We start from the raw sequence: 12,655 nt of genomic DNA on the forward strand, positions 1-12,655 counted from the left end.
AAACATCAACGAGCTCCAGTGGTTCTCATCATTTATTCAATTGTACCCAGGATAAACACACTATCAATAACTCTGTGTGTGTGTGCGTGTGTGTGTATGGAGGCTAGCTCACAGTCTCAAATGTTGTTCTTCAGGTGCTAGCCTCTATTTTCCTTTAATTAAAACACATTTTATTAATTAGTTTATTTAATATGTGTGAGTGAGTGTCCTTGTGCAGCAGGTGTGGGGGCCAGAGGACAACTTGTGGGAGTCAGGTCTCTCCTTCTACCTTGTGGGTTCCTGGAGCTGCACTCAGGTCGCCTGGCTTCACAGTAAGCACTGCATCCCACAGAGCTATCCCAGCAGCTTGCCTCTCCTCGTGTTCTGAGACAGGGGTTCTCACTGGCTTGAGACTTACCAAGTACTTTGGCTTGGCAGGCTAGCAAGTGCCAGGGGTCTTGTCTCTGCCTCCTGGGCGCTAGGGTTACGATTGTGTACCACCATGCCCAGCCGTTTCAGGTTGGATCTGGGACATCAAACTTGGGTTCTCATGCTTAAAAAGCAAGCACTTGACCCACTAAGGCCGCAGCCCTGTTTCATTGTTTTAAAAACCAGAAACCACTGCTCGGATCTCAAGGAGAGCTGAAGGGAAGGTGGGTGACTCAGTGTGGTTCAAGAATCTCACTAGGGTAACTACTGGTCCCTTCTGGATGGCCATGTGACATTATCTGAATGAAAATGGAGCTCCAGCCCATGACCTCTGGCTATTCTGTAGCCGGTTTCCTCAACGTGCCGAAACCCCTTACCTCGGGTCAGCTTTGGCTTCCAATTTCTCCAGGGCTGCCTGCTCTTTGTCTAGCTTCTCACCATGACTCTTCAGCTGCAAGACAGGGCAGAGGCATCACTGGCTACAGAGAGTCAAAAGCAAGCAGGAGGGTGTGCCCCATGACCCACCTCCATTCCTGGCTTATTTGGGAGAGATGACCGAGCCCATTGGCTTTGGTTGTGCACTGAGAAAACAGATGAACCAGACAAATGGGATAGAAGGGGAGAGGCGGCGGGAGATCAGAATCAGAGTCTGCTAAATGGTGCACTGGTTATGGAAACACAATGGCTTCACGGCGCAGCAGAAAGAGTCAGGAGAGCCCACAGCAATGATGAGGACAATGGCCTTGCACGAGGAAAGTGGGTGGGGATAAAAGGTGACAGAGAAACTATCAGAATAGCACTGTCATGGCAGGGTTAAATCTTCCCAGCCTCTTGAATGGAGTACAGCTGGCTTTGTGTCAACTTGACACATACTAGAGTCATCTGAGAGGCCTCAGTTTAGAAAAGGCCTTCATAAGATCCAGCTGTGGGACATGTTCTTAATTAGTGATCAATGGGGGAAGGCCCAGTCCAAGGTTGGTGGTTCCATTCCAGGACTTTGGTCCCAGGTTGTATAAGAAAGCAGGATGAGCAAGTCATTGGAAGCAAGGCAGTAAGCAGCTCCCCTCCACGGCCTCTGCATCAGCTCCTGCCTCTGGGATCCCGCCCTGTCTCAACTTCCTTCAGTGATGAACAGCAATATGGAAGTGTAAGGGAAATAAGCCCCTTCCTCCCCAACATGCTTTTTGGCCCTGGCATATCATCACAGTAATAGAAATCCCAAGAACAATGGTTTTACCTTCTTTTGATTTAGCAAATGGAAAAATCTTTAAGAAAATGTAGATTTTAATGCATAGCGATGTACTTTTGTGCGTGTTATGTGAGTGTGCACTTGCTAGTGCGTGACATGACATGCATGTGGAAATGCAGATTTTAATGCAAAATAATATAATTCTGTGTGTGTTCTGTGAGTGTGCACTTGCTAGTGCGTGTGGAGGAGGGGCTGATGTCCAGGAGTTCCTCAGTTTTTGCTTCTTTAACTTTAGTTTTTGAGACCTGATCTATCGCTGAAATAGAAAGTCAAGGTACGGCTAGCCTATTTGGCCAGGGAGCCACTGGGATCTATCTATCTTTGAGTCCCAGGGCTGGGGTTACAAATGCCACCTCCACGCCAGGCTTTTATGTGGATGCTCAGGCTCTGCACACAGGTCCTTATCTCACACAGCTAGCGCTTTACCCATCCAGCCATCTCCCCAGTCCATCTGTTCACTTAAAGTATACTTTTTTTTTTTTTTTTGGTTTTTTGAGACAGGGTTTCTCTGTATTGTTTTGGAGGCTGTCCTGGAACTTACTCTGTAGACCAGACTGGCCTCGAACTCACAGAGATCCGCCTGCCTCTGCTGGGATTAAAGGTGTGCATCACCAATGCCCGGCCTAAAGTATACCTTTTATAGTGATCTAGAAAAAGGTCTAAAACCACGAATACAGCAAACTGGAAAAGCATCTCAAGAAAGATGAACATGTGGGCTGATGAGATGGCTCACTCGTGGCTCTTGCCACCAAGCCTGAAAATCTGAGTTCAGTCTTGGAATCCACACGGTGGCAGAGAACCAACTTCCACAAGTCGTCCTCTGACCTCCACAATGCACTGTGGCATACTAACCAGCCCAGCCCCATACACACACTAAATAAATATAGACTTTTCTTAGAGGAAATGTGCACAAGTATGCAGAATATAATTGCTATGTAATCATGAAACAGTCCTTAAAAGACTTAAAAGATCCTGCTTGTAACCACTACCCTGGAGAGGGTGGACAGATGGTGGGTTACAGGAGTCCACTTTTTGTGTTTGGTGAATTTTTGAACCATGTGAATATGTGGCTCATTCAAACAAAACAAGTTTCAAAAGTTCCCAGTTGAAAATGGCAGTATAGTCAGGTGTCACATCAAACCATCTCACCTAGAGTCTCAAAATAATCCAGGCTATGATGCTGGAACATGAAAGTGGGTTAACTCATGGGACAGGACAGAGGGCTGGCAGATGGGCCCAGATGGAAGACAGCTATGGAGAAGTAGCCAGCATAGGTGGGAAGACTGGCTTGTGGGGCTGAGGCCTGGATCAGAAGAGCGAGGTTGACAAAGCACTGAAGCCTGTTACACAGGAGAGCATCCGAGGGCCCCAGAGGACTGGCAAACAGCAAAGAGAATGCAAAGCTTCCCAGCTCTGAATATCTGTTGCCGTCAGCTGATTAACCACGTAGAAGGTAGCACCGTTCGAGAGAAACAGTGGAAGTGAGCTGTTTTGACGGCTAATACTGTCAACTTGACAGGAACTAGAATCACCCATGAGACAAGCTCTGGGCACACCTGTGACCCATCAGCCAGGTTAGGCCAGTCTATGGGCAAGCCTGTGAAGTTTTCTTCATTAGGGTCCCTGAGCTGAGATGACCCACTCTACAAGTGGGAGGCACCATCCCCAGGCTGGTGTCCTAATCTGCAGAAACTGAGACCATGAGCTAAGCACTGGTATTCATCTGTTTCCTGACTGTGTGTGCTGTGACAAGGGCCTGATGCCTTGCCATCTCCACCACAGGGGACTGCATTCTTCAAGAGTAAGCCAGACTAGAGCCATCCCTCTTTGAGCTGCTTTTTGTCAGGAGTTTAATCACAGTAACAAGTCAAGTAGCTATAGAGTGTACACAGTATTGAGAGATGGTGAGAGGAACCTTGAAACCAGATGAACATATAACCAAGAATCCTCAAACATTTGAAGACAGGAAAAAGATGGTGTATTAACTTCTAAACGAATCCTGACTAAAGAAATAGCTATAGAACAAGATACACTGTAGATACAGTGAGTCCCCATGGGGACCTGGGAAGACAAGGCTCATCTAAAAGGAACTGGGCTTCCATTTGGAGAATCAGAATTGGGACTGTACAGATTGTGACACAGATTAGAGCTGGTAGCCCATGTCACTGATACTACAGTCAGTCAGTGTCCTGGCTTTCCTGGGATGGCTGTGTGGCTGTCTCCATGTCACCTGACCTGTCTGCTACCTTCTATGCCCTGCTTCACTTAAGTTGGAAAAAAAAGTCTATTTTCTTCACATTAGTCTACTTTGGAAGAGCAGGCTTCGTAGAAATGAAGATTAGATCTGTGCTATGGGAGGGCCCAACGTGGTCATGTCTGACCAGTGCTGCTGGAGGGAGCGATGCTCTCATCGGCTGGTGTGAGGGAAGTTCCGTCCTCAGAGTCTGGTCCATCGCAGGGAAGGGGAGTTTCAGGGTGGTGCTGACCCGCACCGTCCGTGTACCCACACTGCTGTGATCTGACTTGGGAGAGGAGGCTGTGAGCCATAGGCCACAGTAAAGCGGGGGAGAAGAGACCTGCTTACCTCTGTCAGTGTCTTCTTCGTGTCACTGTACTTGGCTTGGAGGCTGGAATGATTCGTTTGCAGCTGTGAGAGAAAAAGGACATTTGCTTGAACGGCATCCTTTTCTTGGCCCAGACATCGATGGGATCCCCCTTTTACAATGAGGAGGCAGAAACCCAGAAAGGTTGAAACTGATTTAAACTGCAGGACTTTCATTTTTATTTTTTTTAACAGTTCTATATTTTGGTGCAAGGGTTCCACGTATAGTAAACATGGAGTCTACCACTGAACCACACCCATAAATCAGTACAGTTCCCTGGCCTGATGTCCCACACTGCAGAAAAGATAAAGTAAGCCACACCCATAAACCAATGTCGGGGCACCTTCCCAGCCCTAAGATCATATACTGCATGCCAGGCTTTCCACAGGGGTCTTGGAGAGCTGAGCTTAGGGTGTCATGCTTACAAGCAGGCCTTTACCAGCTGAGCCATGTCCCCAGCCTGCATGTAGGCTTTTATTGTCCACAGACTGTCCCTGAGTCATACATTCTGCCTTCGTTTTGGTCTGCTTTCCCGGGAGAATATATGGTTTTCCAAAAACAGTCCCACCTGTCACCAAGACCTATAAATGACTAATAGCTCTCTTAAAAAGATCATTTGGGGATGGTGGGATAGCTCAGGCAGTAAGGCACTTGCCACCCCAGGACCCATTTAGTAGAAGGGAAGAACTAACCCCAGCAAATTGTCTACTGACTTCCATGACATATGCACCCTGGCCTTAGAAATAAATGGGAAATAGTGGTTTGTTTCTCCCACTCCCTGCCATCACCAGCTTATCTAGTGCACCTGCCTCCTAAAGTCTGAGACTCCCCAGCCCTTCCTGCCCACAGACTGACAGGCAGTGGCATGCCACTGCCCTGCTGCAACCCCCTGTGGCTTCCACAGTCCTAACATGGAGCTGCTCTGTCCTCAGTTGCCCACTGCATACCTCACTCGAGCCTCCTCAACCATCTGACAGGAACTGGCCAACTCTTCCTCCCTTCATCTTTGCTTAAGCTGCTTCATAAGTCTCCACCTGGCTCCTCAACATCTCCACGCAGGCCTCCCGTTCAGTATGCCTGTTCAACTTTCCAGACTTAGTCAGCCTTGACCTTAGGCTCAGTAAGTTCTATTAGTCTCCCAGCTCCCCAGACCTCCCCAGTTAAGCTGTAACTAAAGGTGAGTGTGATGGATGTTTCATTTACTGCAGGTCTCCATTACACCTTAGGGTCCTTGCAGGCAGGACCCTTACCCATTCTTCATTCACCCCTACAGATTAGCTCAGCACTTAGCACACACAACACTATTCATTTGTGAAGGAACACCATTCTGGTCCTGTGTATTTTCCAATACACACAAAAGCACATGTACTGGTGTGTGTGTGTTTATATGCATGCAGGTTCCAGCAAAGGTCAGAAGAGAGGCTCAGACACCCCCCCCCCAGCTGTAGTTACAGCCAGTTGTGAGCTGCAAACGTGGGTGCTGGGAACCAGAACTCATGTCCTCGGCAAGAGCAACAAGAGCTCTTGGTGGTGGCCATCTCTCCTGCCCTGCCCTGTTTTCTCTGTGATGGGTTAATAAGCTTTGCCTATAAAGGACCAGGCAGTATGCAATTTAGGCTTTGTGGGCCATTTGGTCTCTACTACAAGTACTCAGCCCTGTTATAGTAGCTTGAAAGCAATCACAGAAAAATAGGAAAGCAAATGAGCTTTTCTGTGAAACTTTACTCATGGGGAGAGGGCTTATTGGAGAAAGTGCCTACAGACCAAGTCTGAAGACTGAACATTGGCTCCCCGGAATCCATGTGAAAAGCCAGATGAGTGTGGCAGCTTGCCTCCAATTCCAGTGCCGAGGAGGCAGAGACAAGGGGTATCCCTGGCAACTCAGCTAGCTAGACAAGTCAAGCTGGTTCAGAGAGACCTTGCCTCAGTAAATTCAGTGGACAGTGATTAAGGCAGTCACCCAGCAACAGCTTCTGGCTCCTTACATGCCCATCAGGCACGCGTATGCACACTTGCACACAAGTACCCCCACATACCCGCAAACACCCACACATGCCCACTTCATCCACATACACTTTACTAGACTGAAGTGAAGGCTGTGGTACGCCTGTGCTAGAGCCCCCTTTGACCAGTCACTACAGGTGCTTCATTCATTCATCTTCCCAACTTTCCCCTCTTGGAAGGAGCTTAACTCCAGTGGAATTATGAAAACACTCACCTCTTCCAGATGTTTGGTCTTTTGCAGAATCTGCTTATTCAAGGAAATGACTTTCCGCTGATGAAGTTGGGAAGTTCCTAATTTTTCTGGACTTTCTTCAGCAGACAGTTCAGATTGCTGTAGGAAAACCCAACACAGATAATGAACTCAGCCCCATTCTGGTTGTCCATCCCCTCAGTGTAAGTAAGGCAGTTCTGGGCAGCCAGTCTCACCCATGCAGGGTGTCTACAATGTCCTGTTCAGAACCAAAATCTAGGCAGGGAAAGTCTGATAGGATGACTGTGGCCCTGGTCAGCTGATGGGGAATGTTCTTCTGTGTATATGTTCCTCTTATTGGTTAATTAATAAGACACTGATTGGCTGATTGACCAGGCAGGAAGTGACGTAGTTGGGCAGAATCAGGATATAAGCAGGGACAAACAGGAAATAGCTCTCTTCTCTGGAGATGCTGAGCAGTCATCATGTAGCAGGCAAAGGAGTTGCAGGTCTGCCATTTTCCAGTAAGATGAGACCACGTGGAAATACTTAGATTAATAGAGATGGGTTAATAATTAAGACAGAGCTAGCCAATAAGAGGCCATAGCCAACGGCCAACAGCTTTATAACTAAGATAGCATCTGTGTGTGTATTTGGGGGCTCAAGGGTGGCGGGACCCAGGCTGGGGTCAAAGAACCACATGTAACAGTCAGAACTCTGCTTTGGAGCAGGGGAAAGCATGGGCATAGGTTGCCCAGCTAAGGTTATTACGAAACCATCCAGGCAACAGTGCCCATGGAGGGTCTTAGTGAGGGAACTCAGGAGGTCTTAGCAGTTTCCTTATGAGACCATCTGGAATCATCAAGAGTCACAAGCTGGAGCTGGCAAGATGGTTAAGTGGGTAAAAACATTTGCCACCATGCCTGATGAGTTAGCTCCCCCAGAGCTTTGGCTGGAGACTCCCATAGGTACAGGCTGTCCTCTAATCTCTACATATGTACAGTGGTAAATACATACAAACAGCCCACCATCACAAAAATAATGTAATAAAAATGAAAAAAGCTACAAACTTATTCACTTTCATTAAAGTTTTATAGATACACAGTAGCTAAGTCTAGTCATTTCTGAGCATGTATAATAAGCAGCAAATCCTCCTCCACTCCCCCTCCACAGACCACTCCCTCAACCATTTCTTACTTCTGTCCTTCTGTCTTAAAAGAAGACAGGCCCAAGAAGGAGAAAGTTGCCAAGAGAGGCCATGTATAAACCTCCGAAAATGGACAAGTGAGGAGAGGAATGGAGAAGGCTGTAAAAACTGGGTAAAGGAGAGATTTCCGGGTAGCGTCACAGGGTAAATGACTGACATTTTCTAGAAGGGTTAATGATGATTACTAAAGAATGATGCAAAAATGGAAGCAAGGGCTGGAGAGACAGCTCAGGGGTAAAGGTGCTCGCCACCAATTCCCCAGGCCCATCACGGGGAGGATGAGAACCTGCTCCCAAAAGTTGTCCTCTGACTTCCGTGAATGCACCCTACTCCTTCACCCCTGCCAGTTCCACAAATAAACAAATGTAATTTTTTAAAGGAGGGGAGTGGCTGGTATAGAAAGCTGATAGGAACTTTCGTCTCAATAATCCTGGTAGGGAGTGGAGGAGCCTGGATTGATGGCTCAGTCATTAAGAGCATGTACTGCTATTGCACAGGGCCCTGGTTCAGTTCTTAGCACCTAGATGGTGGCTCACAACTGTTTGTAACATCTGTTTGAGGGGCTCTGATGCTCTCCATCTTCTGGTCTCCACGGTTACCAGCACATACAACATGTGGTATATGTAGGCAAAAGCCCTCATCAATCTTTTTAAAAAAGGAACCTTGGGGGAAGTCCTGGGGAGAATAAACAGAAAGGTCTACCTTCATGTAATAGCAATCATTACAATAGGTAGCTTTATTGAATAGTCAGATGCCCCTCATAATCCCAAGACCAAGCTAATCATGGATTTCCAGACTAAATGTAGCAAACCTATAGGTAACTTACTGCCCCCACATGTTTCATCAGTGCTCGTGGGTTTGGAAGTCTCAAAAGTGCAGCACTGGGAAAGAGTTGGGAAAAAGGAGGGGAGAAGCTGCTATGTATCTTGGCTAAGGCTTTTCCTGAATAATTTACACCACTGTTGACAGACCATGAAAGTTTTTTTTGTCTATTTGTTTTGCTGGTTAATGATTGTGGAATTTGGGAACAGTGGGCTGGGTATGGGTGCAGGGAAGAGCCAGGAGCAACATTCTGCATGCTGTGGGCTGGCAGGCCAGAAAGGAAACATAAAACCCTTGGGGTTGGAGAGACAGCTTAGCAGTTAAGAGTGTGTATTGCTTTCATAAGCAACCAGAGTTCAGTTTCATCCCACAATTGTGTCCGACATCTCACAGCCATCGTTCACTCTCTCACCTGCATGCACATGTGTCTGTACACATCCTCATACACAATAAAAAAAAAAAAAGAAACAGAAAGCTAAACATTAGGTACCACAACCCAGAACCTTAGAAAATTCTCACTGCCATGCCCCTGTGTAACAGGGTCAACTGTCAACTGATAGGCTCTGGAACCACCTAGAAGGCAAGCCTCCAGGCACACTTGTGAGGGATTATGTTGACTGAGACCCACTAAAAGCAGGAGGTGCCATGGCGTGGGCTTGGGTCCTAGACTATGAAAAAGGGAAAAGCCAGCAGGGCACAAACACGCATGGCCTCTGCTGACTTTGGATGCTATGCTACCAGTTGCTCCAAGCCCCTGTTGCTTTGACTCTCCTGTCATGACAGACTGAAGGCTTTAATGTGGCCAGAATAAACCCTTCCCCCTGGAGTTGTCAAGGGCAGTTTATTGGTAACAGAGTAAAAACTAAGACACTTAGCTTGCTGAATTTCTGGAAACTGAGTTAACTTTTTAAGATTAATTTTGTATGCATTGAAGTACAACCTATAGCCTGGGGAAGGATAAACTCCTTCTGAAAACTACTTGAGGATAGAAGAAAAAGGACAGGTGGGAGGGAAGACTTCTCTAGCTTCAAATTACTCCAAAACCAGAGTTACTATGAACTCACTGTACTTTACCTACTTTGACTGGTCCATCCTCAACAACAGTATTAATTTGGGCCTGTTTGTAGCTTGCACTTCATTTCCAAATGAGATGCTAACATACAACTTAGTACCTGACACTGACCTCCAAAGCACCACAGGCAAAGCCTGAGAACACTTCATGCCATTATCAGAATTTTGTGTTGCTTGCAATCATTCATTACCCATTCATACACTGCCCCCCCCACCGCAGAGCTCTATGTTTGCCCAGGCTGCCTTGAACTGGCTTGGCAGCAGAGAATGACTTCCTGCCTCACCTCTCAAATGCTGGGATTACAGGAGTACACTACCATGCTTCATATATGCAGTACTGGAGAATCAAGTACAAGTTTTATTTGTGCTAGGCAAACATTCCATCAACTGAGTCACTCTTCACCCCGTGTGTGTGTGTGTGTGTGTGTGTGTGTGTGTGTGTGTATGTAACACAAGAGTCTCACTCTCTAACCCACGCTGTCTTCAGAACATTATGTAACCCAACTTGATTACATTTAGAATTAAGTAAAACCCAAGCATCTGGGAATACCCATGAGGCCTCTTTTCTTGATGGTATCATTTGGGGCCACGCCTTCTGGTGGCAGGCTGAAAAAGAACACAGAAGGCTTTTGCCTGCTTGTCTTCACTCTTCTCACTCTTGTTGGCAAGTTAATCTATTCTGTTCCTTCACTGGTATTAAGGCCTGCTTTGGAGGATTCTGATGTATGATGAAGATCAGCTGAGACATCCAGTCCAAGGGACTGAACAATACTGGAATTTTGGACTTTCCTTTGGAAGATAGCCATTGCTGGACTAGCCAGATCCCAGCCTGTGAGCCACTCTAGTAAACACATGCACGCATGCACGCACGCGCACACACACACACAGTCACACTCTCATTTCTGTTCCTCTACAGAATCTAGAATCTTGACTAATACACTTGGTAATGTCAGTGACTGAAACACAATAATTGACCCACTGTTTGGGAAAGTAAATTGAGGGAGCCCACCAGGATGTCAAGGAAGAATGGAAAAGACCTGTTTCCAATCCATTCTCTCACTGAGGATCATATAGAGAGAAAATGCATGCATACAGGAAAAACCCTGAAGGCTCTTAAAACCTTATTTCTTTATTAGAATATGCTCCAAGAAGCAAGGGCTTTCTAAACCTGTTAGTGTTAGGTAAAAACATGTTCTGTGGATTCTCTCTCGTGTGTTCATGTTTGTGTGGACATGTGCACCTGCGCATAAGGGTCACATGTAGGTGTGTGCATGTATATATTTGGAAGTCAGGGGTTAATTTTGGGGGTCTTCCTCAATTTTTCTCCACCTTATCTTTGGAGACAGGGTCTCTCACTGAACGTGGAGGTCCCTGATTCAGCTAGGTGGCTTGGTCAGTAGCCCTGGAGACCTCCCAGTCTCCAGCTTCCCATGATGGGATGATGGATGTGTACAGCTGCATCCCATGGAAGGCGAGGATCAACTCAGGTCCTCATGATTGTATGGTAAGCACTTTACCAATTGAGCCATCTCTCCAGCCCCTGCAGTTTCTTACATTTTCATTTATAAAGTATTAATTCATATTAATTAACTCAGGATTCTGAGGATCAGCTCCATGTTGATACATTTTTCTAAGTGAAATGACAAGTCCACATATGTGCAGGTCCACTATGCTTGCCTTGGAGCCTAGACGTGTGTTTCGGAAAGCTGTTTGTCCAGCTGAGAGTTTTTTGTTTTTTTGTTTTTTTAAAGCAGCTTCTTCTGGAGTGAAGATAGTTCCTAATCAAACATACTCTCCACTAAACAACCTAAAATTTTTATTACTTTCAAATTGTCCTCCTAACAGCCAGTAAAACCCAGACAGAAGGCAGAAACAGGTCTTTGGGACAGGGCAGCCCATCTGACAGTGGCTAATGGACAGTTACAGCAGAAGAGTAGGTGACGAGATGCTCTTTTAACAGTAGTACAAAGTAGGTCAGATGGAGAAGACAGAACAGGGTTCTCCACCCAACCCTCAACGGGAAAAATTTTAAATCCCAGGTATCTTAACAGTCTATTTACAAAATACAACATCTGTCAAAAAGGCCAGCCGCCGACAAGCATACCCTTGTGTCCACTGAGGAGCAAGGGTTGATGTGTGGATCTCATTCTGTTCAATGATTGCAGATTAAGAACGTGCCTATAAAACCACAGTGTGGATTAAGAGAGTCTGCTGCAGATCTCATGTTTTCTAATGTGACAGACAGAAATGACACTTGTTCTTAGGGGAGATGGCTTTAAATGTCACTTGATGGCATCAGTCCGGTTCAAAGCGTTAAATACCCAAGAGAACTAAGAAATGATTACTTTACCTAACATGCTATCCTTTCAGAATTGAATGAGTCCCCGAAGGTTACCCATGTATTAACCTCCACCCTGTTTTCTCTTTTTCGGTGCTAGAGATCAAAGCCAGGGCGTTGTGTATGCTAGCGCGCTACCACCAAGCTATGTTCCCAGTTCTAACTTTCTCCTAGTTCAGGAAGCTCCCCCTTGTTAGTCCCTCTACCTACCACAATACAGTCCCTCAGGCGAGAAAGGGAGGACCCCTGCACACCTACCTTACACAGGGATCTAAGCTCTCCACAGTGATCTAAAGAACTTACGTTTCCTGCATCTTTTAAGCCTCCAGTTGAAATCAAGCAGATGACAAAGCACAGCTCAGTTCCCCTCCTGAACAAAGCTACGGGCCAGAAAGAACACGATGGAATTCTGGGAGGCCAAAATGTAAGTGAATGTGGTAATCTAGAAGGCGCAGGTTCTCACTGACGGTGGCTTGCTTCCCTGGGGGTGTTTTTCCAAAACATAGTAATGCCGAGCTTGATTTTTACAGTGGATTAATAAAGGCCTCACATTAGCCTTGGCATTGGTATAAGAGGAAAAGGTACGCAATAAAATGTAAAGACAGACAACCACCTTCATGGAGTTCTTCCAGTTATACCCACAATACTTCCTGCATGCTGACAAAACTGCAAGCCGGGAGCCAGGTGTGGTGGTGCATACCTGTACCCCCAGCACTTGGGAGATAGAGACAAGAAGACCAGGAGTTCAAAATCATCCCCAGAA

At 46.4% G+C, this 12,655-nt stretch overlaps 1 protein-coding gene across 1 annotated transcript in view; it reads right to left on the minus strand.

Moving 5' to 3' along the window:
* Ccdc93 (coiled-coil domain containing 93) overlaps positions 1-12,655 on the minus strand; it is a 71,650-nt gene that overhangs the window by 22,597 nt on the left and 36,398 nt on the right. Inside the window, exons 12-14 of the mRNA XM_005070308.4 lie at positions 6,479-6,595; positions 4,242-4,304; positions 786-859 (exon numbers count right to left, since the gene is read on the minus strand). Coding sequence (XP_005070365.1) covers positions 786-859; positions 4,242-4,304; positions 6,479-6,595 — 254 coding nt within the window. The remainder of the gene's footprint in view (positions 1-785; positions 860-4,241; positions 4,305-6,478; positions 6,596-12,655) is intronic.

Source organism: Mesocricetus auratus, unplaced genomic scaffold, assembly GCF_017639785.1.
Source record: "Mesocricetus auratus isolate SY011 unplaced genomic scaffold, BCM_Maur_2.0 Super-Scaffold_100676, whole genome shotgun sequence".
NCBI lineage: Eukaryota > Metazoa > Chordata > Mammalia > Rodentia > Cricetidae > Mesocricetus > Mesocricetus auratus.